Source organism: Manduca sexta, unplaced genomic scaffold (genome assembly GCF_014839805.1).
Source record: "Manduca sexta isolate Smith_Timp_Sample1 unplaced genomic scaffold, JHU_Msex_v1.0 HiC_scaffold_57, whole genome shotgun sequence".
Lineage (NCBI taxonomy): Eukaryota > Metazoa > Arthropoda > Insecta > Lepidoptera > Sphingidae > Manduca > Manduca sexta.
The window spans coordinates 57284-82893 of record NW_023595374.1 but is presented as its reverse complement, the minus strand read 5'-3'; the positions used below and the strand labels follow the sequence as shown (position 1 = coordinate 82893).

The following is a 25610-nucleotide window of genomic DNA, read 5'->3' as shown; positions in this document are numbered from 1 at the left end:
GGTCTGACTATAAAGATAGCCGACGCGCTAACTCTACGCACACAGCTACGCACGGTTCTGTGTGAGTGAATTTTGCGAAGAATTACCTATAGTTGACTTCACGCGCTGCACGTAAACGCTCTTAATCGTTTCCACCAATGTATACGTTACATCGTGTAGGTTTAACGTTATGGTATAAGTCTAAGATGTTTTTGTAAAACATCATTGGTATAAGGTGTTTTGTTTTATTGACTTGTTTCAAATAATTTCACACAATAATTTGTAAGCAGATATTCAAAAATGTTTTCGTACATGTTAAGATAACTCTTGTTCAGTTTCATGTTTTTATTTCCTGGCATAATATGGTGATTATAATGTATTAAAAAAACTGCTGTTCGGTTCCATAAATATTTATTGTATTTTTATTTAAAAAAATTATATACACAAAAATATGTCATGTTTTCTCATCTCATTATAATAAGTAAGTACTTACCTTACAAAAACATTTATAAAAAAAATATTGCACTAAAGAATTATTTATATAGAAAATTCATTAATCCCTTAAATCTATTCACAGAGTGCATCATCAGACCACAAACAATAAAATATCGACATAAATTGATAGTATACCAATTAACCTTATATTAATTATTATAATTTGTCAATTATAATTACTTACTGTACTTATAATTTAATGTTGTATTATATTTTCATGTATTAAGTAATGTACATAATTATATTTTAACATTTTATCGAGTATATAATCCTGTAATTATTGATTTCGTAAGCAGGTACTTAATTGTTTCTTGGTATTATCCATCGAATTATGTGATAACTCTATGCCGGTTCTTTATCAATCATAAATTTTGTATTAAGAGCATCTTGAAAAAGTAAGTATGGATTAAGTATTTCATTTTAGTTCAGGTACAAGTAGAAAAGTAATTGTTGATTTTCTCAAAATTATATCTGCGAGTTTGCATCTCGAAGCCCAGATTCTCTCTAACTCATACTTTTCGTTTAGAAAAAATATTTTTTCGACCTCAGTTTCTGAGCAACCCAACTGATTGACATAATGTACCGAGAATAGAAGAATATTATAAATAATTATCTTAATAATAAATAATGTATGTTGGGGTAAATTCGAAACGCGAGGTAAGACCGTCAACTCATAACGACTGCTAAACCCACCCACATTTCCACCACAGACAAACACAAAATGAAGTGCCATTTTAAAATATATCACGTCTTAGTGGCCACTGAATTAATTTTAGTAAGGGTTTAATAGTAATTTTAGATCAACGGTCTTCCCCGATTCAAACTTACCGCAACATATGAAAATTTAAGTTAGACAATAGTGATTTTGATTTCGCTTAAACTTAAGTAATATTTTTATGTACAAAAACATTCCTCTAAAGTTCTGTAAAATATAGTAAAACCACATTGATTATCTAGTTTAGGACAAAATACACAAATAATATATATTTACATATTGAGTGTATGTGGCGCGTATGTCGTCTTCGACGCTGTTACCCCCACTCGCAGCATACGTTGATAGGAACATGTAGCATATTTTGTAATTCATACATTTGGTCTTCATGTGCGTATTATTTGTGCCTACATGATATTTGGGGCTGACTGTATCTATAGCATAATATTGCGGGTGTATACTCGCACGTTTGGAGAAAGTTTACGCTAAACACTGAAGTAGTCCGCAGTCAGGAAACATGCTTCTTTGGACTAACCATCCCCTGCTCTAGCTTAAATTTGCTTATAAAATATACGAGTATAGTCGTATAAATACACTGAAATAATTATAACAATATTAATACTCCGTAGTGATATGCTTAGATAACCCTTATCAGTCTAGTGACCTTCTCTCTGATATTTAGTAAATTGTAGAAAGATTTGTTCAAGTGTAGTCTGTGAGATGTTGTAGTCCTCAATGAGTAGATCTCGTTTCGCATTTTCCATAATGCCGAACATCCTTGACCAGGGTATGCTGCGGTCTGGCAGGTAATACGTCAGTAAGCCTTGGTATTCTTCCCTAAAAATTAAATGAAGTAAAGATTTATTCATAAGAGAAACAATAATAGCAATATAAACAAAGTGAAAATAAGGGGTCAGATACTGACATAATACGTGGTCGTACAAAGTTAGTATTCACAAAGCTCTTTATGTCGTCAGCAATGTTCTTGATTATTGCCGCAGAAGCATCGTCTGGTATCAATAACTTTATGGTCAACGTGAAACCTGCAAGCAGAAAATATTACAATTAGACTCTTGCTAAGCGTTATAAAAGAAAGTCAGACTTTTTTAATATTTTACTTTTCTTGTTTTACTCAAATGAGTAACAGCCATCTATACTATTTTTGCAGTCATGTCCATAATTACATCGTTAAACAAATCGGTAGAATTAAGCAAAGCATTTAAGTACCTTGAGAAAATATGTTTTTGAGATGCTGAGGTGTGCCAAGGCACTGGAATCGTCCATTGACCATGATGGTGAGCCGCGAGCACAGCGCCTCGCACTCCTCCATGCTGTGTGACGTCAGCACCACGCCACGACCAGAGCGTTGGACGCCGCGTACAGCTCTCCACACCTTTAATAAAACAACAAGTGGACTAATCACATAGTCGCGATACCATGTCTTGTGCCATAAGTATTTGGATCTACGAGCCTCATAAAGCAACGTCTGTGCACGAAACAAACATTTGTTATAAGTTTTAGAAAGCTGTAATACTGAAAACAATTTTTTATATTGGAAATGACCCGGGAAAACTTCCGAGGATTCGGAAAGTCCTTGGAAATGTTTTCTCAAATAATGAAATTGAACACATTTTTATGCCTACGACATTCATTGATTTTTACATGATACCGTTTCATTTTTTTATGTAGATATCGATGGACCATCGCTATATCGAAAAATATGACAATATTGACTTACGTGTCGTTTAGCAGCGGGATCTACTCCAGTTGTAGGCTCGTCCATAAACACTAATCTCGTGTTACCCAAGAACGCCAATGCAGTGTTCAGTTTGCGTTTGGTTCCGCCTGAGTATTGATCTACCTGAGAACCGAAATAAAACCAAATAAATATTGAGAACAAAAGTTTGTAAAAATTTTGCTATCTTTATCTGCTAAGTTATTTTGACGCATGTGCACAAATGCACACAGTGGAATTCTTCTTCCAGTAAATGATTTTCCCACAAGCAGAGTCGCTAGTAAAAGCTAGTTGTTATGTTATTACATATATAATTAAATAACGAATCCACGGATTAAATAAATTCATGTTTTAACTCTTAAGACACAGAGATAATTTATAAATCCTCCTTAATTAACTCAAGTATATTTTTTATTAACTGGTCTCTGCCTCACCCGTTTATCCAAATGTTTGCGGAAACCAAGAGACTGCGCAAGAATTTCGGCCCGCGGCGTGGGCACGTCGGAATGAAGACCACGCAGCATGGAGAACACGTGTAGCGTCTCGCGGCCTGTGAGCTCGCCGAACAGCGCGTCGAACTGCGGGCAGTAACCTGCGACACCACGTTTCGGACGTAAGTACTTAAGAATTCTTTAGAATTGTAGAAATTGTTTAGAAAAGTAATAACGCCCGCAAAATGTTTATTACAGCTTGCCTCTTTTTTACAGACATTAACTTTCTAAAATATAAGAGAAGTGTCCTGCAATTGTGCGATAAGTGTGTAGAAAGTAGATGGTAAGTACCTTAACGTATGGACGTAGTAATAAAACGTTTAAATCAAACGAAAGTAAAAGTGGCTACCCTGGCGTCAGAATAAAAGGCCATTTTCTCATTACATAATTATTATTATAAGAATAAAGCTGTAGTATAATTCGCAAATAATACATCTTCATACACCTTATAAGTTAATACATCTTCGCGCCAAATACCGTGGTAACGACAAGAGTTTTATTAAACACTTACCAATATTCTGGTAAACATCTGTGAGTTGTCGCTGGACCGAGTATCCGCTTACGTAAGCGTCTCCGCTTGAGATAGTCTCGTCTCCCATAAGCATCTTGAATGTGCTAGTCTTTCCCGCTCCGTTCACGCCGAGAAGTCCGAAACATTCCGAGTCACTTACACCTATAACGTTAAACATATCTTAAGTAAAAATATCATCGCATTTGTTTATCGTAGTCTGTTCAGAATGTTTTTGTTTTCCGTATTTTGTATAATTCTCTTTGGTTTTTATTTTACCTTCACTGATCTTATGTTTTTATCTGTGTTTAGATTGGGACAAGATCTCAGAAAAATATGTAAGATCCAATTAAATTACACACACACACATCTAAGGTATTGCAGTATGTAATACCTACGTCACCTTTTTTTTTTTTTTTTGTTCCCATCCTTTGCCTATGTGCCTAGGTCCAAGATCCGGTGGCATTGAGACCTAGGCAGGCACCGGCCCTAAAGGGCCCCGCAAATTATGCTGACACTGCTCTTCGAGGCGCGCGTGGAACACTACGCGCCGTACACACGGAAGCCGTTAGGGGTGTTTCGGGCGACGAGCTACCCAATGCTCGTCACCCGACGGTCCGCGCCTACGGAGGCCGACGATCCTCAGCAGACGTTCGACGCCCGCGTCTTGTGCGTCTGCCGTGGCGGATGGGACGTTGGGCGCTTTGGCGCCGTATCCGTTCCGCCACCTCCTTTGCGAGCATCACGTCCTCGCAGAAGGAGGTGACTGCGTCCCACTCTCTCGCCCCGGAGCATGGCTTCTACCAGGCCCCGACGCGAGAGGTCTCCGCCACCGATGGCCGTAGTGAGAACACGGCGGTGCTCAGCCCAAGCTGGGCACACCTCCACCGTATGCTCCACCGTGTCCTCCGGCCGATCCGCACAGTAAAAACACGCGGGCGTATCCTCCACCCGGATCCGACACAGGTACCTGCCGAAGCAGCCGTGACCGGTCAGTACCTGCGTCGTCCGGAATGAGAGGACGCCGTGATGTCTCGTCAGCCACACCTCGAAGAGGGGACTTACCGCCGCTATCGTGGCGTGCCCGCCTACGTCACCTTCCAAAATCTATTACATGTTGTAACTTAAGATATCATCTGAGGTGGTGTAGATATCTTTTTATTAAACAATAGCGATCTTAAGATACGGACGATATGAATAAAAGAAATTTTATTAGCTACTATAACAGTAAAATAATAATAAGTTACCTATAAACGATATATTATGTATTAAGGTACGTTCGGGTAAGATCGGATACGGGGTAAGATCGTATATCGAAAAAATACCACGAATCTATGGTTATTTTTTAGTTTAAGCTATGTAGGCGACTACGCTGTCTTTTTTTGCCCCACCCTATATACCACAGCTGATCTACGACCAAGAACGGGTGCGCTATGTGTATTGAAACAAAAAAGGTGGATTTCGTTCTTCTTAACATTTTTGAGACTTCTGTTTGATTTTGTGGACCTTATCGTACTATCATTAGAAGCGTTATTAGAACGGAGTCCGAATTTACCCCGCGAAGGTCCGATCTTTTCTAAGGGTTTTAAATTTCTATACAGATATTATCATCTATTTTTAAGCTTACACAGAGAGAATTGGAAGATGATTAAATTATCACATAAAGTAGCATTAATAAAAATTGTTCGTATCGCTTAAATATTTTATGAGAAAAAAGATATTTTCGAGACTCCTCGCAACACACCGATAAACCGTCCGAAATTAGCCGAACGCACTCTATAAGAGTACAAAACTTACTAAACGATACTTGATCAACAGCAAGATGGGCGCCATAATACTTAGATAAATTTTTAGCCACAAGTCCGTGGTCTGCCAAGCTGCTATTGTTTATTCTATGCACGTGCCGCGCCTCATCAGCAACGTCTTTGTCCAACTGAGTCTCGTCGATCGGCGGCGGGGTCTTCTTAAATCTAAACACCTAACAAATAAAAGACTTTTTTTATACATATCAATAACCAACGACATGATTACCCATAAACAGTAGCAACACCACCTACACTTCGGATTCCAAAATACTGCGTCGTATTGCACTCCTTCGCCGTGGAACAATGGATATGTCTCATATGAGACCTATCATCCAATAATTATACTGGAATTCGTCAAACTATACAAAAGTTCTTGCATAACATTGGAGGGAGAAATAGACATTGCGATTGCACTTATTCAGCAGGAGTCTACTAAAAGATACCTGCCACCAAATCACCTAAGAGGAGCAGTTATATTGATTTGTATGTATTATAGCTACTTAATATTATGATTGTTATAAACAAACTCACTGCAGAACCAACCTTATAAAATATGCGGTACTCTATGAACATCAATATCGACCAAAATACACCGGCGCTGAACATTAACACGACCAAGTAGCGGAGAACGCCGCGTTCATTCCATTTCAGATGTGAATTTTCCTGTACTAAAACATAGAATCATAATGTTAAATACAACTACTTTGTATACATATTTTTTAAGTGGCATAAGCAAATACTTGAAAAATTTTTCAAGTTGTGAAGTACCCACTTTGAAGAGCTATTTTTAATAACTGAGTTAAAACAACCATATAATCCTACTTATGAACTGCCATAATTGTACGTTTGTAATAAAAATTATGAAACTGATTGAAATGTCTTGGATCAACACGATAAAAATATATTAGTGGGTTTCTTATTTGCCGAAAAACTGCAAAGTATGATTTTTCAAGAAATATTTTTTACAGGCGGAACTAATAAAAGCTAAAATTCTAACATACTACAGCAAGTCCGGGTAAAGTTACACATCAGCTCCATTGTACACTCCCCCATGTTGGGCGTTATGGCGGCCAGAAAGTCACATCCTTGCAAGCAGGTGTATTCTATTAAACCGATTTGGTTCAATTTCCTGAAGGAAGAAATAATTATTCTTTTAACTCTCTCAACGATAGGTAATTTTTTTTACCATACATCAGAAATTGACGATTTTAATAACAGAAACATAATATTATGGAACGGAATTAATTTTATCCAGGCTTTTATTATTGACGACTATTGAGGTAATTTAAGATGCTTTCTAATAAAATTATATATTATCCATCGGTAGTAACTATTTGACCCTGTAGCAAATATAACATTAACATAATATGTTAAACTATAATTTCAAATTTTACTTTGAAAACTATTTTACAGTAGGCACAAAATAAGAGTAATCAAGCATTAATAGCATTGTAACCCATGAGGGTACGCCAGGCCAACAGCCAGTTTCTTAATGAACTGTAGAACTAAAAGTAACAGGTATAAGAGGAAAAGTAACAGTAAATTTAACTGATACTGTCAATGAAGAAACTGGTTGTAAATGAAGGTTCTTTCCCCGCACAACCTGCATAATTTAAAAGTAACTATCAGTCTCACCTCACACACGTGACTAGATTATAGAGTGGGAAGAACTGTAATATGTAATCTATGATGTCAGCCACATCCTGCGTGGTGAGCTGCGGTGCAGACAACGCTTCTACAATCTGGGCCCCCATCATCCCTGTATAAACATACACTTGGCTAATTTATACTGTTTTGGGAAACAGTGAATAAGATATATTTCCTAACGTAATTAACTTTGAGCATTCAAGATAAATTTTCAGGCTTCATATTATTTCTTAAAACAAAAACCGTCGAAGCGACAGCTACATCCGGAAACCCAAAAAACTTTTCCTTTCTAATCCTATACCTTTTCTCTTCCCCTCCTGCTTCTCTTTTTTCTTTGAATTGTGGTTAGTAATGGGCGGTGGAAACCACTCAAAATTAGTTGACCCACATGCTAATTTCCCTACCTAATAAAAAAACTAGAAAATCTTTATCCCAGATTTATTATTACATATACGTATACAGATTATTATAGCTTTTGTAAGATGCTATCTACCAAAACCTAACTAAGAAGAAAATGGTACCTACCAAATAGTACATTCAGGAAGAATACGACAACAAAACCGATTGCAGCCCCATTAAACAGGTGTGACAATATGTAGATGAGAGGCAGCATGGCCGCACCGTACAACATAAAGCATAGGTACAAATTCCCTGTAATAAATCACCATTAATAGGTACAAAGAAGTATATAATAGTTCGCGGAGTGTGTGGTCAGGATTACAACGTATATTTAGAATATATAATTTTGCATCAGTATAGTTCAGAACAGGAATTAGCCTAGTCCGTTGTGGAACGGACTGCCGAGACTAATGTCCGCAGGTTGAAATTCCAAAGACTATAAATTATCGCTTGCTTTAACGGTGAAGTAAAACATTGTGAGGAAATCTGCGTAGTGTGTGTGAAGTCTACCAATTCGCACTAGGCTATCGTGGTCGACTAAGGCCTAAAACCTGTCAGCAGTAGAGGAGGCCTGTGCCCAACATTGGGACAGTTATAATACAGGGCTGATATTCTAATATATACATATATAGTTCAGGTATAACAAAAACTCGATTTACCTAATTCTGCAGCTGTAGAAAGGCCAATAACTTGGAATATTGCGCATGAGATGATAATTGTGACGCATACGATAAGGAACCAAAACCAGTCGAACACAGCAGAACTACCCCAAAGCACAATCGGTTGAATACCGGCGGCTTTTTGTAACAATTTAGCACCAGACGCACGCTCCTGCAAATTGTTGTTTATTATTACATTATTGTTGTTGGGTAGAAAAAATATTTATTACCAACATTACGTTTGCCCAATTTTTCCAAGGTCCTATATAATTACTTGACTTGGAAAAATAGGATTTAAATTTTTTATGTTGATAAAAATTCATTGGTCCCCCTTTAGTTATCTTTGAGATTTGACTTTTTTTTACTGAACAAGGCACAGAATTATGTGATGTTTTATAATTTAATCCTGCAAAACATAGTAGCTTGTAATGCCAGCGTTTTATGAACGTAGGTGGTCACAATACGCACTATGCACTTTTCAGGGATAGAAATAAATGTGCATATACCTAATATCTTTACTCATAGTCCATTTTTATAAGCACACATACAATATCACATCTTTAACCCTGAAGGGGAAGACAAAAGTGCAACTAAGGCACCCACTTTTCGTCTGTGTATTCCGTTCCATGACGCGATTGGGGGCGAAACTGTCGCCATTAAGGGGAAAAATTCCTGCCTCCTGAACTTAATTACTATCATACTATAAATATAAGATTTGTAGCACTAGAGTAAACTAAACTTCACGCTACATCAAATTTAATCATACTGCACATATTAAAGTTACAAATAATAATATTAATACTAAATGATAACTGATAGCGAAAACAATACATACCTTTATATAAAACATAATGAACACAGCGCTAACTATTCCCACACTACTGCCGACGCCATTCGCAACTTGCATAGAAAGCATCTGAACCATCATTTGAATATTCCTCTGAAAAAAAAAGGACTAGAAACTAAAAACAGGTGTTTTATATATGTTTAAAACACGATGCGGCGTGATCGTGGACTCGTAGTGAGATATGAAAATAATCGAAACATAATAATATACTTGGTACAGGTTAAAACTGTTGCTAGTAAGTCTCCGGCCTTGGAAATTTATACTTGAAATACTGATTAGTCCACGCTTTTTCTCATTGGAACAAATTACCGGAATAAAAAGTAGCCTATAATAATTATTACATGGAGCGTCAAATTTTATCCATATCCATTTACCTGCTGTGTTTTATTATTTGTAATTAATAACACAAGTACATAAACGAGTAAAAGCCAGATTAGCCCCATTCATCAGGACAAGAACCCGACGTAGTTAACACGCAACCTAGTTCCAACTACACAGACTCAGTGAAACAGTTTTCCAAATTGCTGTTATGGGAGTATTCTTTACCTGATCTTCATAAGTAGCCTCCAAGGGATGATTGAACACGTTAATCAATGCCGAGGCATTGATGCTTTTCAATAGTGCGGCATGAATTGATGCCAATGAGGTGGCCACGTCGTGGTAAGCGAAGTTGCTGAACCAGGCCGTAGCAGAGTTGTCGTCGAATGTTGCGCCGGTTAGTACACTATGCCGCATCGCACCCATTGCCATCGGATTCTCTCCCTGTACCAAACGGGTTTGTCAGTTATCCTATCTTTTTTTATTTTTATACATAGATTATTTTGATAATGGCAGTGAAAATAAACCAAACTCATAGCAAAATTATGGTATGTTGATAATCATATGAAGCTACATATTCCATTATTCAATATAAAATATTTTTTGGACAAATAACCTACATCGAATTTTAACATATAAGTAAGATAAACTTTAAGAATCCATCTAAACGGGGACCTAGCGATTTATTAGCCTAGATTTTAATTAGTCTAGGGCAAGGACATTAATTTTAATCAATTTTACGGTTATTCACAAGTATCCATCTTTAATTTATTTTATATCATAAATCAACTAAACAAAACGTGTTTATTGATTGTAATGAAAATAATTTATAGTGGCATAAACATGGCAAGTTTTTGTATTTTATTTTTTTACAATTAAAAGCGCATGATTAACGTGGAACGATATCTCCACGCGAGTTATCTTGCATAATATAGATTAACAGCATACCCTGCTTAGGTAATATTGATCAATCATTTGATTATCGACTGTAGTAAGTCCCATCGTAGCTACAGTTGACTCGTTGTATATAAGCTCGTAGGCGCGTCTTGCTAGAGCACCCAAAGTTCCGGAATTTATTCCTTCGGTTCCATTGTACGACAAAAACGTCTCTGTTCTCGTGTATCTTAAAAAATAAAATTATTCTAAAAGTCTATTCATTTTTCAAGCCTATGACAATGAACTACACGTTAGTGTTGCGAATTTATATAACATTATGTGCATATCATTATGCAAACTTACCCTTCTTCAAGCGATAGCAGTCTGTCCTGTATAGAGGGCACTAAAGAAGTCATGATCTGTAGTACATACAGCGATGCATTCATGAGTAGTACTGGCACCAGAACTTGAAGGATGATCAACCACCAGGAGCGAATCCACACAAGCCATAACTTCAACCAAATTGCCTTAACGTGCTGTCGTATTAGCGGGAATCCGGTCATTATTTCTGTGTCCTTGTTCACTGTTACACACATATACATTGTTGTTACTTATTTGCGCAAATCTATACTAATATTAGAAAGCTGAAGGGTTTGTTTGTTAGTTTGAACGCGATAATCTCAGGAACTACTAAATCTATTTTGATTTTTTTTTCACTTATAGGAAGCTACATTACTCTTGAGTTCTATAGGTTAAAAAACACGCGGACGGACCCGCATAAGCTAATAAGTACTATAGGAAGTGTCGTAGTCGAACTCCGACTCGTGTAAAATTATATTAGGTTTTTCTACTCAGTATCTGCGCGGAATCTGGCATTTGTGCTTATTGTGGTAGTATGTGGCTTACCTTATATTGTTTCTAGTACGAAAAACACACGACAAAAATTGGGTGCATAAGTTTAGTCTCTGTCTATCCGAAAGGGACTAAGATGAGACGAGTGTGCGTTTGGCTAATAGATTCAACAGAAAGTACTGGTATTATTGTTGGTGTAACTCTAACTCTGCAGTAGTTACGCGATATCCCATTATTAAGCCACGAAATATTATTATTTTTGTTGAGAGCTAAAGTAATATCAACTTACATTGTTCCATAGAATCGCATTCAAGCTTTAGAAGGTCGTCACTTGAGGCGTCCGATGTCCCGGCACCGTCGTCTGACACAGAGTGCACTAAAGCAACGTCGGATCCCACACTACACAGTAAAAAGGAATAAAATGATTTTAAAATCCATTTGAAAAATCCACGTCCAATTCTTAACATGCTCTCGCCCAGCCATAGTAGGTAGGTAATTCCAAATAATAAAAACAGTTTGCAGAAATTTCAATCGACCATCTAAATTAAGTTTGTATTATTTTTACTTACGACATAAATACGTCTTCTAAAGTAGTCGGTATCAAACCGTAGTTCTTGATACTTATTTGTTCTGCATTATCTTCCAATTCCTTGAGCATGGCCTCAAACTTATTCGAATAATCGGTTGCTAATGTATATGTTATTTCGGAAACTAAAATAAGAAGACAATGAAATAGAATGACTCAGTAAAATAGCTAATTGTAAAATAATTAATAGCAAACTAAAGTATAAAACTAGATGTGTAGCCAACAGAATGCTGTGCATTTAGTGCCAGCATTTTCCGGTAGAGGAGAGATTGGTTAAGGGTTGCCGCAATGCCGACCTTTAAGAATAAAGGAGGAGCTGTTGTTGGCCGAACCTACCAATCGTAAATCTGTTTTTTCATTGATTTTTTTGTAATACAGCAGTAGCAAAGTGCCATCGTCTAACAATCCAATCACAAATTTAACACTTCCTTGGCTTCTAACACACTCACCGCGATCCTGTTTGATTGTAATGCTAGGAATGTATTTTTCAAGTAGTTTTGTACAAGCTTCGAAATTAAAATCTTCATTTTTGACAATAACCAATGTGTATCCGAGGCCGTAATGCCGCTTCAAGAAGTACGGAGAACCAACACACTGCAGTTTACCACTAGCCATTATTGCTATTCTGTCTCCAAGAATGTCCGCTTCGTCCATAAAGTGTGTTGTTAGAATCATGGAACGCCCTGCATTAAAACAAATATATCTTTATTTAGGATTTATCTCAACAAAATCATCATTATCTTTACACACAGAAAAAATATATAAAATATTAAAACAACCCGAAGACTATATATAACTGCAGACGGGGTACCTTTCTTTTCTCTTTGCAGTAAATCCCAAAGCGCTCGGCGGGAAGCAGGGTCCATTCCGGACGTTGGCTCATCTAGGAGAACCACTCGGGCGGCACTGCTAAGTGCAATCCCCACAGACAACCGACGCTTTTGACCACCTGACAATCCTTGCGACTGATAATCGCGCTATAAACATAAGAAAATCAATATTATACCAATATAATATCTAAGTACAAGTACTATCATTAAACTGAAAGGTCGTTTATGTAAGTATTTGATAAACTTACTAATACTGATTTTCTACGTAAGTACATATTGTGTCATTATAAAACTGTAAGAGTATGCGTACCTTGTCTTGCAGCTCTAACTTCTCAATTAAATTATCGATTTCTTGATAAAGTTCGTCACCGGTGAAACCTTTGAGCCTCGCAAAGAACTCCAAGTGTTCCCTGACAGTGAGCTCATTAAATAGGACGTTATGTTGAGGACAAAAGCCAAGATGAGCACGAGCATAATTCCCTTGAGTGGCTACGTCATATCCGGCAACAGTTACTGATCCGTGTGTCGCTTGCAAATTTCCTATAAATAACATTAATTATAATACAAGGTATGTAGGAGTTTAATTCAACCACAACGGTCAAGCTTATGATCTTTAGAAAATAGGAATGGGGATGGAGTAGGGGCAAGAGATTTACAGGGTGTTCAGTAATGTTGCTGAACCTAAAAAAGAACAACAAAGCTGCACTCGCACCGGCTATGTTTCTCTGATATAATATTTTACGTTAGTCGAGCGAGCCTATTCATATCATTTGAAATTTAGGAAATTAAGGATTTTAATTTGTAATGACATTTTTATTTATAATTAAGAGCACAGATCTACCATTAAAAAATATGACGTAAATAATTTAATGAATCAAAGATGACTTAAACACAGGTTTTTTTTTTTCATTATCTATAAATTAGCTCAATATCTATACACGTGCTGTAGCTGTGGCAACGATACGGTAGGTAAAGTTTAAGCTTACCGAACAAACATATACATGTACCATGTGTGATAGAATGGGCACTGGTCGCCCCTACGACAAAGAAAAAAGCTAAGCTAAGCTTAAACGACTCTTTCAGACAGAATATTGATAAATATTTTATAAGTATACTTTGACCGTATACTTATAAAATATTTATCAATATTCTTCTTCTATTTTTATATCTGCCATTAAAAAATATTAGATTGTATTACAATGGGAAAATAAAATATTTTTTATGATGAATAAGTAACTGACTTCCTGTATCGGGAATATCAGGCTGTCTATTATTAACTAGCTTTTGCCCGCGGCTCCGCCCGCATTATAAAGTTTTTCGAGCTAAAGTTTTCTGTTATAACAGTCACGCTATATATTTCCCGGGAGCCTATGTCCTTCCCATGGTTTCAAACTGTCTCCATACCAAATTTCATCTTAATACGTTGGCTAGTTTTTGAGTTTAACACGTTCAGGCAGATAGATGCAGAGGGGGACTTTGTTTTATAATATATTTTTGTAGAACTTTTTAAGAGGAACGATCCCGTCATACATCATTGTTGCATAATTTTAACCGTTTACGCAGTGCACGCAACGGAAGCTCTCAAAACTAATAAATTTTCCCTGTTTTTGCAACATGTTTCATTACTGCTCCGCTCCTATTGATCATAGAGTGATGATATATAGCCTATAGCACTCCAGAAACAAAGGGCTATCCAACACAAAAATATTTTTTCAGTTCAAACCGGTAGTTCCTGAGATTAGCCATTACTGCTCCGCTCCTATTGGTAATAGCGTGATGATATATAGCCTATAGCACTCCAGAAACAAAGGGCTATCCAACACAAAAATAATTATTCAATTCGAACCGGTAGTTCCTGAGATTAGCCATTACTGCTCCGCTCCTATTAGTCATAGCGTGATGATATATAGTCTATAGCACTTCAGGAACAAAGGGCTATCCAACACAAAAAGAATTTTTCAATTCCAACTGGTAGTTCCTGAGATTAGCCATTACTGCTCCGCTCCTTTTGGGTATAGCGTGATGATATATAGCCTATAGCACTCCACGAACAAAAGACTATCCAACACAAAAATAATTTTTCAGTTTGACCCAGTAGTTCCTGAGATTAGTGCGTTCAAACAAACAAACAAACAAACAAACTCTTCAGCTTTATATAATAGTATAGATGTATATTATTGTTATTCGCTTTCTGTACTTCTGCGCAAGTGAATGTTTTTGTTTTGATATTTTTATTTTAACGACTACGACTTTTCGAGACTATTTTGACGATTGCTGCTTTAATGAATTACCCACGCTTATTCAACAACGGACTTTGATTTCTTGCTTGCTCGACTGATTTTGTTTGTTCTACCGGGTCTCGAAAAGTAACGATGAACCATCAAAACCATTGTGTTAACTGTGTCAGCTACATGGCGTTGTAACACTAAAGGAATTCGTCCAATTGAAAACGAAATAGTTCTTTCAATAATATAAAAACAGTATTAACTCATGCCTGATTCCATGAAGGAGTAGATAAAAGAAGATATGCAACCGACACTTAGTTTCATCTTGCGATAAGTACCTTTATATCGGTCCTCGTCGATCCCATGCGAAAATTTCAATTCTGGTTATTATCTAAGCCAGCTGCTCATTAGTAAATACGGCAATCCAATGGACAATGATTAGGTGCTGTGAACATCTTGTGCTATCGGGTAAATGCGAGTTATTCACAGAAAAGTGTTTTTTACGCTATATTCTATAGCGATTATTTCTTTACTCCCATTGTAGACAGATTTTTTTTTCTAATTTAGAAATGGTTCTATTATTCCTATAAAATAATGCATAAATCATCTCTGTAACACCAAGCCCAAGGTTCTATGAAGTTTCGCCCGTTTTCTTTGTTTATTGATAAAGAATGGTACTAACTTATAATTACTTATAATATTTAGAATCTGTGTACCTATTCAACAAACATGTGTATAAATATTTCAACATAATTATTACGCAATGTTGTCTGTGAATAGAATTTGTGTCCGATTTATGAATAAGCTCGTCCTTAACCTTATCGGAGGATGGATATAAGTTTGTCCAAGTGTGGTTCGACTAGTTCTGTATAAAATGCTACGTTATTGATTGTCTACATATAAAATTCTTTACAAACCTGTTAACATAGCCATGGTGGTTGATTTCCCCGCACCGTTGTGTCCGAGCAGAACAGTAATTTGGTCGTCGTATATTTTCAGCGATAAATTGTCAACAGCTACATTAGCGCCAAAAACTCGTGTTAGTCTCTGTAAAAATACATATAATTTACACACCAAACTTCATGTACTAAATTATCAAAGTTATAAAAATATATTTACATTCATTTCCACTCCAACGAAGTGACCTGTTGGGTCCTTTTCTTTAACAATATCATCCGTGTTACTGTCGTCGAAGTTGTCGTCTGAAAAATACATCCGCATATGATTAACAGATCATTTAATAAAAATAAAAACCTTTAATAGTCTACTTTCTGGATGGGATTTTTTTCTGTACTATACGGTTCCAAGACTCAGGAGGGTGTGAACAAACCTATTATGACTTATGACAAGCCCCTTACATACTAACATCAGACTAAATAGGTACCTATTTCCAATCACAGCAAATTGGAATTAGAAATACCTACCCACGTATAATGATTTCTTATTTTTATGCGAATGTTCGACATCGAAATGTAACTACTTTTCGGAGGTCTCTCCACCCAGTTACCTTGAAGCAGCCTTCAAGGTAACTGCAACTTTGCAGCCAAAGTCTTCGAAATATCAGGAGAAAATTGTAACATAACAAAACGCGATAAAATCCGAAAAATAGTTTCATTACGATACCTACTTACGTACTTATATAATTAGGGTGATTAACCTAAGAAACTTACCACTTAAAATAGTTTTTTTCGGGAACCAAAAACTTTTTTGGATGGGGAAATACCATTTTTGTGGCATACCGAACGAGCCCGGTAGTACTTGTTCTAAGTACAGAGCTATCAACATGTAGAGCACACAATTTACAGACATCATTATAATAACGTGACCAAATACGAAGCGATTCGAATCCGTTGTAGGAGATTGCATAAATTCTCCCCATTGCAAACCTAAAAAAAATTAAAAATATTGATTATGAATGATGTACTTAAACTACTTTGAAACTCTTATATCTACTCAGGTATCGTGAAACAAAAAAATCTCACCTCCAGTACTCTCCCTGCCAAGCAGTATCTGGAAACCAAAGGACATGGCACAATTTAGACTCAAACATGTGAACACTTGCAATCCAAGCGACACATCATTATCCATGGATAGCAGGAGTGCCGGAATGTATGATAACATCCAAATAATGCCCGTAAACAATGCCGCCGTGCCGCCTAAAATAAAAAGGTAACATATACTTATTGCAAAAATATTTACATGTAGTCAAATAGCCAGAATAATATTATTAGAACTAGCTTTTGCTCGTAGCTTCGCCCGTGGAAAAATATTCCGGGATAAAATTCCCATTACATATTTTCCGAGGATAGAATATATTTATAATATATTATATTTTAAAACATTCTAAGAGGAACAATTCTGTCATACATGATTTTTGCATAACTTTAGCTAGAAGAGTACAATAGGTAAGAAATCATTTTAAGACAATAACATTTGGAATGATTGTATTATATGGAAGTTCGACGTTTTAGAAGTAAAAAGGTGTTCGGTGTTGATTACTGAAATATTGGCATGATAGGATAGCTATTTTTACGATAGAAATACCATAGGGCACACGGTTAGTGGGTATAAATAACAAATGCTTACCTTTTGAAAAAAATCCACTTATCATAAAACAAAAAAATATTGTACAAACTAAATACAAAACTATAAAAAACAATAGTACTGTCCACGGAGTGTTTGTGAAAACGGCGTAATCACCAAAACCATCTTCATTGGTAAACCAACTGACCTAAAAAAATATTATAAATTATGTCTCAATTACTGGAATCACAAGTATCCACAATACAACGCGTGGTACAAAGCCTACCTTTAAAAGCACTAAAACAAGTGTTGCCGTCAATAATAAATAAATAAATTGCTTGGAAAACCACGCCGTCCAATGCAACCATGTTGGAAGACCCATTATTTTCATTGTTTCCTGAAATGAATAAAAAAGCATGACAATGTAACAAAGATAAGTATAGTAAACTGTATATCTGATATGTTATTGTATAATATTATATTATTCAAACCTTTAATTGAAGTTCTTTCTCTGTTGTAATAGCTCTTACTATGTTTACCGCTGTGTAACTGAAACTAAGTAATATAAAGGAAGGGAACAAAAATTGCAGTGCTTCTACAGCTAAATCTTCTACATAGCTTGGATGAGGATATCTTTGTATTTGCACATTAAATTGCCGTATTTCTTCTTTGCCAGTTAATCGTGCAATTAATTCGGTAGATATAGAATGCTGTAGTGCTATAAACATTTCGATTACGTATCCTGTAAGAAAAAATCAAATATAAATTTTGGTCATGTAGGTACATAACAGTCTATAAATAATTTAATAGATAAAAGTGGTACTAATACTAATAGAAAACAAATCAGCATTTTTTTTTATCGGTATGTTTTTCTGTTGTTTGTCAGCGTACATCACCGAAACTTTTAAATGGATTTTCATATACTTTTCCCTGGTGGACAGAGCGTAATTGGGGGCAGAATACAGCATTGTTTCATTAAAATCAGTTATAATAAATGTGAAAATAACTATTTTCATGAGAAAGAAAATTGCTATATGCAGTACCTGGATCGTTACCACCTGCCCAGGAGAATGGAAACCGTGGTCCTGGAAATTCAAATGCCGGAAAAACAGAATCTGTTCGCCACGTGCGCCCACCGCGCCCTAAAAACGAATTTAATCGTAGTCTTTCAGGAAACCTTAATTCATAAGACAAATCCATAGGCAGTTCCGTGGCACCTGAAACATAGTAAAGACATTACTTGAATATTTTATGTATTGCATCATTATCTTAAAAGATTATTAAGTAACTTAAGTTTAACTTGATAGGTACATACTACCTTGCGCACTTAGTATGCTATACTACGTGATCGTTTAATTTAGACTTTGTATAAAATTTGATTATTGAAATAGATAGATAATATAAAAAAAATCCACTACACCCTTTTACGGGGCGCAAATTTCATCTAAGTCCAATTGATGGGTTCATTCATAATATCTTATAAATATTTAAACATCCAAGAAAAGTGGAATACTAACCATAAAGTGAATCGTGAAACTGTACTGCAGCTACAACTTCTCGCGCAATAGGCTCTGAACTGTAAATTCCTCTTAGAGCCTCGCTATTGTTGTATCCATCAACTCTGATTATCAACTTCAATATATCATGAATTGTACTATTTTCATTTATACCAGGTGGTAATGTCACATTAGCTAAATTTGGTGGCCAGGTCATATTGGAGAGATCAGGCCATTCGGGTGGCAAGGTTACATTGGAGAGGTCAGGCCATTCGGGTGGCCAAGTTACACTAGGAAACTCTATCGAATCAGGTGGCCAGGTTATGTTCGAAAGATCTGGAAAGTCTGGCCACTCTGATATGTCAGGGAATCCTGGCATTGCCTCCTCTAATATTGGAGCTATATTTCTAGCATTCTGAGTAATCAAGTTAGCCATCGCACTTCTTACCACATCTTCCAGCATTGGACTTTTCGGAGAGTAGGCAATTGACATTCGCGTTAAATTCATAACCATTCTGAAAAATATATAAGAGTCTAATTTCAATTTCTTTATTTTAAGAGTATCGTATAAACTATACAATATACAAGGAACCTAACTTAACCCTGCAAATCAACTCTCCAGCGCAAGTTTCGGCGACTATTGTAAGTAGGTAATATACATAATATCAAGAGATTATTAGTAAATTCTGAGTACATGAAGACTTAAATATAAAAATGTTTACAGTTTATTGTACTCTGTTATCAGTAGCTAGGTACAGATATTTGACTTGGATTTTTACTATAATTAAATTAATTAGATTTTTATTATTATAGTTATTTATAATTTCGATCTAGATGTCTTTTTTGTAAAAGCAATGAAACATGAACTAAATCAAACCATACTTACAACACATCGAGGGAATGATTGAGACTATAAGCGGGTATTGGCGGGAAAGTGACAGAATCCCGTTGAATTGGTTCAATCTGCCAACGCAATATAAGCACCAGTGTTGTTGTTAACACCGGCAACAACACTTCTGTGGCGGTTTGTAGCGGATGACGCCATTGTTGCAGGAAATTTTTCCACATTAACAAACGGAATTTTGTAAAGGCATTCGCCTCCCGCTTTATCGATGTCCTCATATTTTTTTTGCGTTTTAATTCCTGCATTACAAATTGACATTTATTCGTTTGCAAGCATGATTTATCAAAATGATAATAGAATATGCGTAATGTATAAGTGAAATAAAATCATGAAAAATGGAATGTCTGTCGTAATATTGTTATCAATTGTTATTTTTTTAATAGACTACAATAAGGACGGAATACCTAACGTCGTCGTGTAACTGATAGCTTGTATTTTAAAACGACCAGGTAAGGTTTATTTATTTATTAATTAATAGACACACCAACGATTTATCACACAAAAATACGAAATATCCACAATATAAGGTACTTATTCTAGGTGACAAATCTTTACAGGTATATACAACACTATTGGCTAAATATTTTTTTGTCTAACAGAAAATTGAAATCACATATATAAAATAAATGCAAACTTAAAATCTTTTAAACTACAAAATTATGACTTAGGCTAATTAAATTAAAATATTAAATTTCACACAGGTACAACATAAACTAGAATTACAATTGAAATAAATAATTATATTTTTAGAATGTAATATAAAAAAAAATTTGCTTTGGAATCTTAAATAGTTATAGAAGAATTATAGAAGAAAAAATTTATAGATATTATCATAATTACTGTACAGGATTTCATAGCACCTCCTGCGAAATTGGCAAACACTATTTATAGTAAAGATATCGAGTTCACCAAGGGGGTTCATCTCGTTATAGGACTTTGCTAGTCTATTTAGGGGGGCATATTTGCCTAAATTGGTTCTACTGCGAGGTAAGGAAAAAGTTTGAGATGAAGGGAATCTTGGTAAGGTGCGAGGAACGGAAAAATTTAATCGCGACAACAATTCGGACGATATCATGTCTCCATGTATCAGTTTGTATAAAGTTATAATATTGCCCGCTTTACGTATGGCTTCCAAAGAATCCGTCTTAAAGTGTGACAACCTCACTGGGTATCCTGCTCGGTACGGACAGGTGCGATCTTTGAAAGCCAAAAAACGAGTAAAGTTCCGTTGAAGGCGTTCGACTTTAATAATATGTTTATTATACGTTGGATTCCATATGTGGGAGGCGTATTCCAAGTTATCCCGCACTAGTGAATTATATAGAACTATTAAGGTGTTAGGATATTTAAAATCTTTGCCGACCCGTTTTAAGAACCTCAACAGTCGCCAAGATGTTTTTATAATTTGGTCCATATGTAGATTAAAGTTTAATTTTGAATCTACAACTCCAAGATCACGCATTGCTGTGGTTTTATTTAATGCAATTCCGTTTATTAAATAAATAGAATTTATAATATTTGTGTTTCTAGTTAGCCTAAGACGTGCGCATTTCTCAGCATTTCAAATCATTTTATTATTAATGCACCAATCTTGAGTGGAGTCTAAATCTGACTGAAGTAGTGTGACATCGCTTTGGGACAGTATATGTCTGTATAGTTTCAAGTCGTCTGCAAGAATTTTAAAGAACCCCGGTGAGAGCCTTGGGGTATGCCTGACTTGACAGTAAATGACAATGAACGATAGACGAGAGCCGTAACACACTGAGCTTGATTCTCTAAGTAGGAACCCAACCAATGCAATAAAGATCCGTGAATGCCATAACATTTTAGTTTAGACAATAATAACTTATGGTTAACTTTATCGAACGCGGAACTAAAGGTTGTTAAACTTGTAAAGTTATCATTAAGCGGCTCACTAGGTACAGAGCCGCCTGATGGTAGATTACATCAACATTCAACATCATTAAGCCCAATGGTCATAAACGCCGGAATTATACCGAATACCTCCCTAGTATGGCAGACTGGGGTCAATTGGAACGACTTTGGGAAAATAGTCTTGAGTGATGTCAATATTCATTCTATCTAACCAGTAATTATCTCAAACTAAAGCGAAATTATATCACTATGAAATAACAGCACTAATTTGGATTATTCAGTGCACGTTACTTTGGACTTTAATTAAAAACATGTATTAAAAACAATCTGGAAATAAATAACATGCGTTTCAATTGCTCCGCACCCCCATTTTCATTATTTTATAAAATAATATATGGTTCTATGTTAATATTTACTACAATAATCCCTACTGGGACAATAAAAGTAATGATAACCATCAGCTAAGATGTAAATAAAACAATACTTGTATAGTAATACAAAATTAAATAGTATCAAATTATTTACTTCACTTATCAAAAAAACAATACAATCCTATAAAAATATTAGATGGTCATTACGTTCCAAGACACAAGTAGCTCCTTTTCTCTCTAAAAAACTTCTTCACTATAAATAACCGTTTGTCAATTTATCTTATCTAAATTAATTCACGTTTTTTTGGTTCCAGTCTCCCCTACCTGTCTTTAGAAGTATATTCAACTACCTCTGCTTTGTGTACCGTTCCATATGCGATAATTAGTTTTTAAGCGTCAATGCTTTGCTAAATAAAAACAATATCAATAAGTATTTATTGTTATTACAAAACATTGCAACAGACATTGAAATGCGTGTTGGACATTAGCGAATTAAATAATAATACGTTTAATATTTTCTTTTAAATCCATACACAAATCCTTGATAAAATGATAAATAAAGATATTGAAACAATATTTTAAAAGGCCACAACGTTTCAATCTACCAGAAAACTTATTAGATTTATCAAGTAATCACGACCAGGGCCTTGAATGAATATGGGTATGAAAGTACAATGAGAAATTTATTCTTCATTCTTTTCATATCGACCGGACCGCCCAACGCGCTATGTCGGCGACTATAACAAAATGTGCTTAAGGCGATACCTCAAGGTCCATTTTCATACATTTTGTTTCGGCTTTAATCTGGGTAACTAAACAAGTATTGGCAAGTAAAGAATTTAAATTCACGTCTAGTTAGTGATTAGTTCTCGCAGTTGAAGAAAAATGTAAAAATAATTACTAATCATGGATATTTCTGCCTTTAAAATTTCGTCAGATTAAATTTTAAAGGCCGAAATATCCATGATTTTTAATTATTTTTACATTTTTCTTTCAACTGCGAGAATTAATCACTAACTAGACGTGAATTTAAATTCTTTACTTGCCAATACTTGTTTAGTTACCCAGATTAAAGCCGAAACAAAATGTATGAAAATGGACCTTGAGGTATCGCCTTAATGAACGCTGCGTCATAATAAAATTACCACGTTATCAATCTCTCGTAACATAGATCATGCACAAAATATGCTTGTACTGATCAACACAAAATCTGTGCTTTCCTATTAATTTTAAAAACCTATCAGGTAATGTTGGTATTAGGATATTTGAATGTGTCCGGATACCGACTACAATTATTGGCAAGGTGTAAAACTAGCCATAGGAGGCCACGTGAATGTGTTCTGGGATTAGCGTGTGTACCTATATCACGTTTCGAACAGGTCCGCTTGATTATATCGATTAGCAAAGCTTGATTACATCGATTATATCGATAGTCTCGTCTAATACTTATTCATTATTATGTTTAGTTTATTTAAAGCTTTATCCTAAAACTATTATTAGGAAATAATAATTATTATTTAGTGGATGGAAATGTAGGTGTTTATTACAAAATATTATGATGCCGAAAGGATTCGATAAGCCCGTTATCAACATTTCGGGAAATTTCGCATTATTTTATTAATGAACGTTCTACTATTGACAAAATCCTCGTCAATATAAAGGAGACCATGGAGTTAGAATACGACGGTGCAAGTTACATCCTAAATATATCAGCATACAGGACTCATTATTAAAAACAGCTTAGTCTGCTTAATAGAATATGTATTATAATCATACTACAATGATTATAAAGCTGTTACCAGTGTCGTAACTAGGAAGGTGCCAGTGGCGCCCAGGCTCACTCTGAGGGACTCTGGAGAGACGCAAACATACCTAGATCAGGCCTTGCTTTGGATCATATATCGTCGCAATTATAGGAACTAGCATCAGGCGCATAAAATGCTAGTCACAGCATTATCTTTTATTATTATCATTACCTTTGGCCGATAAATTATAACATATCATGAACAAACTAAAAAATAATTATGATTCAATAATTTTATACAGACACCTAAATCACTTACGGTTTAATGAAATATTGTGTTCTAATTACATTTGGAGAACAAAAAATAAACCCAAACAATGAATACTATGCATAGAATTAATCAATAAATCGCGCACACACTGTTTCTATACGTCTATAGTCACTAGCATATTGAAATACTTGACTAACAACACAATAGCATTTCACGCGCACCTGTCGATTACTGTCCTGTACCGAGCCTACGCACTTGTTCGCCTCTTATCAACATTAGATAACAAACATCGCAAAGATAAAGCTTCTGAATTCAATACTGAACTGTTGGCATATAAGTTGTATTTGTTTTAACATATGAGAAGAACCTATGACTCAATAATTCTGAGTAATCACAATTACCCATACTTCTTGTCAGTTTTCGGTGACTTATAGAATTTTTTTAAGTTGGACCACACCTGATGTTTGGTCGAAAAAAATACCAACGTGACTACACTGTGTGTATCAGATGTAACGTATTTATTTCTGCGTTGCAGCAAAAAAATGCTCGCTACACAAATGGTGGCTTACGTTCGATGTGCATTCAAATAGGTGCAGTGCATCTTTTGACTACACTGGCAAAGCCGCTCTCTAAGTACTCTGTTATAACCAGCCCCTGTCTAGCACTTATAAAATAGCGAATATTATACTTACGATATAATGTACTTGGTTCTAAGTAATTTTATCTATATATATATGTTCTCACCAATTCAAATAATATGATTAATTAACATATTAATATATTGCTGCCTCGGTAACGTGGTTGCATTGTGTACGCCCTATACGGCTACCGTACTGAGATCTGTGGTTTGATTGGTTATTGGGTTATTTTATATCAGCCCGGTCTCTAAAATTGTAACATCTCTGTTTACTCCAAGTATGAAAAAAGCGTGTTTCTTAATGTTATGTACATACGTATGTACATATCTTAATACAAAGCCGGGATACGAGCGAGGAGGCCACCTAAAAGTTTGTAGTGGAATAGGGTTGTGGACTAGTAACGCCGCAGTGAACTCTTTTTACCGTGGGGAAAAACGCGTTTCACAAAGTTTACGGCCCAATATCCACAATCGGCAGAATACCATCATTCGAAAGGGCATTGGGCTGAGCCCCTAAGACTATGAACTGCCTATACAGGCATATCAACCAAAACCGACGGTGGCTTTCTTCGCCCCCATATAATATGGCACCAGGATCTTGTTACACTAGCACTTGCGCGGAACCTTTCATGCACGACTCCGTACAGCGAAGGCACATCTTTGACGTCTATGATAGCGGGGGGGCGTATTGTCTTCCACTCCGATGTCACTTGATGTGAGCGGCCCCCTACTGCGCCTCTATCTACCATACCGTTCGTAACAGGCGACTAATAGCGTACATTGGGGTTATTCGACATACATTCGGGATTGTATGTTCGTCAAAGT

At 35.8% G+C, this 25610-nt stretch overlaps 1 protein-coding gene across 1 annotated transcript; it reads right to left on the bottom strand.

Annotated features, from left to right (window-relative positions):
• Positions 1-406: 406 nt before the first annotated feature.
• LOC115441554 (ATP-binding cassette sub-family A member 2) lies at positions 407-24375 on the bottom strand. The gene is made up of 32 exons (XM_030166374.2): positions 24197-24375; positions 19870-20126; positions 19005-19498; positions 18531-18704; positions 17979-18229; positions 17774-17884; positions 17551-17695; positions 16947-17120; positions 16635-16850; positions 16084-16166; positions 15882-16011; positions 13050-13279; positions 12721-12886; positions 12359-12592; positions 11893-12034; positions 11613-11722; positions 10835-11054; positions 10544-10718; positions 9824-10039; positions 9266-9370; positions 8431-8602; positions 7898-8023; positions 7361-7484; positions 6727-6854; positions 6269-6393; positions 5718-5898; positions 3924-4085; positions 3356-3513; positions 2925-3047; positions 2414-2579; positions 2112-2229; positions 407-2023 (listed from the first exon to the last, which is right to left on the bottom strand). The coding sequence occupies exons 2-32, from the start codon at positions 20103-20105 to the stop codon at positions 1843-1845; spliced, it is 5376 nt and encodes a 1791-aa protein (XP_030022234.1). The 5' UTR covers positions 20106-20126; positions 24197-24375; the 3' UTR covers positions 407-1842.
• Positions 24376-25610: the final 1235 nt, after the last annotated feature.